General features: G+C 37.5%; 1 protein-coding gene across 4 annotated transcripts in view; it reads left to right on the top strand.

Annotated features, from left to right (window-relative positions):
* Window positions 1-5,028, top strand: part of ENTHD1 (ENTH domain containing 1) — a 154,162-nt gene that overhangs the window by 124,429 nt on the left and 24,705 nt on the right. For 3 of the 4 annotated variants that reach the window (XM_017859861.1, XM_017859863.1, XM_017859862.1), the window contains one exon: window positions 1,827-2,216. The exons of the other annotated variant lie outside the window; for it this stretch is intronic. In XM_017859861.1, the coding sequence (XP_017715350.1) occupies window positions 1,827-2,216 (390 nt within the window). The remainder of the gene's footprint in view (window positions 1-1,826; window positions 2,217-5,028) is intronic. 4 annotated transcript variants of the gene reach the window in all.

Below are 5,028 nucleotides of genomic sequence, written 5' to 3'. Positions count from 1 at the left end.
TCATAGAAATGGGGTCTCACGATGTTGCCCAGGCTGATCTCGAACTCCTGGGCTCAAGTGATTTTCCCACCTCAGCCTCCCAGTAGCTGGGACTACAGGCACTGTGCCTGGCTTATATTAGTATTTTTAACAGACTTTCAATCATCTAAATATATTTCAGTCATATGCAAATGAGGAATATTTTAGGAGAGGTTCTTTTCATCTACCTATTTCCTTTCATCATTATTAAGCAGTTAAACTATATTCAGTTTAGAAAAATGAAAGCGTTCCTTTTTCTTTCATGTTTGTGCTTCAGTTTCCCTTGCACCCAGTGAGCATTCATTGAAACTGTCCTCTGGGAATGGCACTGTTAGGTGCTGGGACACGAAGATGACTCCTTGTAAGGTCTCCTCAAGGAGACTTTTGTCAAGTAGGGGACAAGACTTGTAATAAATGAGATATGAATTGTTATAATTACTCACAGAGCTTCAAACAGGACATGTGAAGATAGGCAATAATAGGATAGGGTGAGGAAAGAAAGGGTCAGGGCAAGCTTTAAAGAGAAAGTGATATTTGAATTGAATTTTAAAAGATGAGAGGATGGAGGAGAAATGGAATTTCTGGTGAAGATAGCAATATAAATTTCTGGAACTGTCTAATTCTGTGGTACATACCAGCAGCCTTTTTGCTAAGGCTAACCTCCAACTGCAGATGAAAATGAAAAGGAAGGTTTTTAGAGACAAAGGAAAGTTTCTTTTCTTTAATAACGCAGAGCCCAAAAGTGATGAGGACAGCATACAAATGTGCATTCTGAAGTATTTTATGACATACACCGTGATGTATAATCACTCGATAGTGAATCACACAATTTTTGTGTCCCTTTGGGAGCTTCAGAAGATAACCTCTTCCTTTGGCCCTCTTCTACCTCATTACGCTTCTCACTTCATGAACACAACCTCATAAAAATCACGGTCTTTCTTTTCATGTCCCCGTTCAGATGGAGCTGTTGCAGAGCAAGCCCTGGCGCTGAGAGTGTTCCTAGCAATTTGCATCTAGAAACTTGGACCAGGTCTATGACGCATAGATTCAATAGACATTCCTAGACCAGGCCCACCTGAAGTTTCCGTTTCTTAGAATTCCTTCGTTGTCTTCTATTTGCAATAAATATTGTCTGTTATATTCTAGGGACTATTCTAGGTACTTCGGTGATATTAACCACTAGAATGGACAAAGATCTCCAACCCAGTGGAAGTTGCATTTTACTAATTGTCAGAACATCTCTGAAAGATTGTTTCCTTTCTTCCATATAGACAAAGCATTTATTAAAATTAAGCTTCTACCTAAAGCATTGAGTTTCTTTAATGTGCCTTGTATATAGAAACTGTGTGGAAGAATACATTCTTTATTTTGGGGGAGAAAGCTTTTTTTTTTTTTTTTTGGTAGCTGAGGGTTCTGTAAGGATAGACCAGTATGATGTGGCATATTTTCCCTAGTTTATCTTGTAAAAAAGATGAAAGTTGGAAAGTACTAAAAATATGGTGGTTTCAGCGACAGATAAGTGGGTGAAGGGAGAAATATTTAAAGACAAGTTATTTGAAGCTTTCCTTGCTTTGTGCTTCACTGAGGAGAGAGGGAGAAGGCAGCTACCAAAATGACTAAGGCGTCAATTATAGCTTGGGTGTACTTTAAATAGGCAGAATATAGAAGCATAGTAAGAAAGGAGAAGGGCTAAATAGGAAAGAATTCTGTTATGACATTAAGAAATCCTATTTATTAAAATTGCAACAGATTTGAAATAGAGTATTTTTAGTTTTTTTTTATTATAGTTCTTATTTGTTATTTTATAGAGGCTGTGCCTACTGTCTCAGAAAATAGTCCATCTGGGCAGACAGATGTGAATTTGGACAAGAGATCAGATGGTACCCTTACAAATACTGTAACAGAAAACCTCTTGGAAACACCTTTAGAAAAGCAATCAGCTGCAGAAGGTCTTAAAACATTGACAATTTTACCAACATGTTGGTCGTCAAGTAAAGAGGAGTTTATCAGCCCCAACTTAAGGATATCAAAGTCAGATTCTACTTTCCATAACCAGGCCTCTGTAGAAACACTCTATCTCTCTCCCTCATTCAAAATATTTGACCCAGCAAAGGAGACTGTAATCAACAAGGCCTACCAGAAACCACCACAATCCAGCATTCAGATGGATGATAAAATCCTCAAGACAACCACATGGGGTGAGTCTACCAAAAACAAAAACAAAACAAAAAACCTCTTTTGAAGCATTATTTTACTTTTCTCTGCTTTCTGTCTCCTTTTTTGGTTCCCTCCTTTCAGTCTTCATCAGTGATACTAAAATGTACATGCCATACACATACTTTTTAGTTGGGAAAGTACCCCTTTTATTAAAGGGCCAATAGATAATTCATCACCGTGGGTTCTGAGTCCTTCATTGAATATATTACCATAAGTTCTGAGCAATTTTGGTACAGACCAAATTAGAAGGAACTAGCATGAAGTAAGTGCTTTCTGTTAGACATGTAGATTACTTATTAAGAGATTATATGAAAAAGAATTGGTTATTATGTATATTGGTATATACACACACCCCCACATACACACGGGTGTATGTGTGCCCTTTTAAAAGGGCTGTGTACTGATTGCACAAAAGAGATGGGGATCTTGTCCTTTTGTAGTATATATTATATATTTTTATATTATAAAGATATAAAAAACATTAAGAAGACTGCAGTATTGTTTAGACTGGGTAATAAAGGATAAAGCCAGTTGAGATTTCAGGTTATTGGCTGTCAGTTACTACATCCTCCATTATATAATTACGCTTTCTACTTTAAAGTTTACTAGTAAAATAATAATTTTTTGTTTATGAATTTTTCAAAGACTAAGTAGTAGTTTTATTGGTTCTTACATATAATAGTGCTAACCAACTCATATAGATATAAATTAAAATTTATTTATTTTTATTAGGGACAGGGTCTTATTCTGTTGCAATCAATGCAATCATGGCTCACTGAAGCTTCGAACTCCTGGGCTCAAGCAATCCTTCTGCCCCTCAGCCTTCCAAGTAGCTAGGACTACAGGTGCATGCCACCACACCTGACTACTTTTATTTTTTTGTATGTGGAGGTGGGGGGGTCTTGCTATGTTACCCAGGTTGGTCTTGAACTCCTGGCCTCAAGTGATCCTCCTGCCTCAGCCTCCTAAAGCTCTGGAATCACAGGTATGATCCACTGTGTCTGGCCAATACAAAGATTTTAATGCGAATCTCTTAAACAGACTCAAACTCAGATCAAAAGTACATATAAATATAAACAATGGAAGCCACCATGTTGAAGTTAAAGAAATTTATATTGGTATCATTAAGGTCAATGAGGAATAAAAGATTTTCCTTGGTGCTCTTTCGAGAATTTTTTGATATTGAATAGCCTAAAGGTAGTAAAACTGATTCTCAGTTTTGTCCACCAATTAACTTTTCTTCTGAGACTGCTGATGTGGAAACCAGTTAGTACTGGTTATGATGGCTCTGATGGCTTATGTGCCTGGCTGTCCCTGGGAAGTGGATACGTTTGGTTCATTTATTTCATGAATACCACAAGAAGATGAGTGAAAATACTTTTTGGTTGTTTTGAGTGTACCAAGTACACTTAAAATTTAGCAAGAAGTTCCTCTGAAACTGGTTAACAAGGAGAATTTTTTTGTCTGCTTATAATAGATAGTATTGGTCTAATTCTACTACCAAAAATACTTATTAAATCTAGGAAATTATTAAAAGTTGGTTTGAAGTCATCATCAAACAACCAAGTAGAAAATACATAATAGGTTAAGACACGAGGGGGAAGGAAATTATGAGTCCCTCATTCACCTTAGTTTCCCCACCTTGAGTCATTCGCCAGTTCTCGAGCGAGATAATAGAAGCTGAAGAAAAATCAGAGGCGTAGGCTTTCCACGGTCTCACTGAGCTTGGGAGACATGGTAGGAGTTTGGGCTTTCAAGGTGTCAGGGACTTGAAGGGCCCATATTCCAGAGGGAGGGAATCACAGAGAAGAAATCCTAAAAATCTTTCTGTCGTTTCTTACTGAAACATTTGCCTACTGCTAAGCTGCCTGCATTCAGGATGAGATGCCAAGAAACTCAATGGGAAGCAGCTTCTAAAAGGCCAGTGAACTATGCAAAGATTCTGATGATCTTGTGATACAAGGAAACAAATGTCAGAGTTCAGGATACAGCAAATGGTAGGAGTCATGGGAAACACTCCAGGCTTTCCACTGGGACCCCTGATAGGCTATACCCTGGGCCTCAGGACTATACTGTAGGAATAAGGACGAACGAGAAGTTGAGTAGCCCTCACAAATACTATTAATAAAACCTATTTCACCTAGAGCAAAGTGATGGACTTGTATTCCATCTGCCTTCCAGAAGACAATTCAATCCTCTCTTGAGAGCTCTTAAAATTTTTCATTAAAAATTTTGGCTTTCAACCCAAAGTTACCAAGCATACTAGGAAATGAAAAAATGGCCAGAAATATAGGAGAAAAGTAGACAACAGAAACAGATCCACAGTAATCTAGATTCTGAATGTATAAGATAGGTACTTTAAAATTATGATTAATATTAATATGATCAAGAAGACAGGAAAGATGAAGAATTTCATCAGAATACTAGTATCTATTTTAAAAATCAAATGGACTGGGTACAGTGACTCATGCCTCTAATCCCAGCACTTTGGAAGGCTAAGGCAGGGAGATTGCTTTGAGGCTAGGAGTTCAAGATAAGCCTGGGCAACATAGAGAGACCCCATCTCTACAAAAAATATATATATATTAGTCAGATGTGGTGGCATGTGCCTGTAGTCCTAGCTACGCTGGAGGCTGAGGCAGGAGGATCACTTGAGCCCAGGAGGTTAAGGCTGCAGTGAGCCATTATCATGCCACTGCACTTTAGCCTGGGTGACAGAATGAGATCCTGTGTCAAAAAAAAAAAAAAAAAAAAAAAAAAAAACAAAAAAAAATTAACAAAAAAAAAAAAACA

This window comes from Rhinopithecus bieti, unplaced genomic scaffold, assembly GCF_001698545.2.
Source record: "Rhinopithecus bieti isolate Rb0 unplaced genomic scaffold, ASM169854v2 scaffold_51734, whole genome shotgun sequence".
In the NCBI taxonomy this organism is placed as follows: domain Eukaryota; kingdom Metazoa; phylum Chordata; class Mammalia; order Primates; family Cercopithecidae; genus Rhinopithecus; species Rhinopithecus bieti.
The sequence above is the reverse complement of the archived record's forward strand: the minus strand, read 5'-3'. Positions and strand labels throughout refer to the sequence as shown.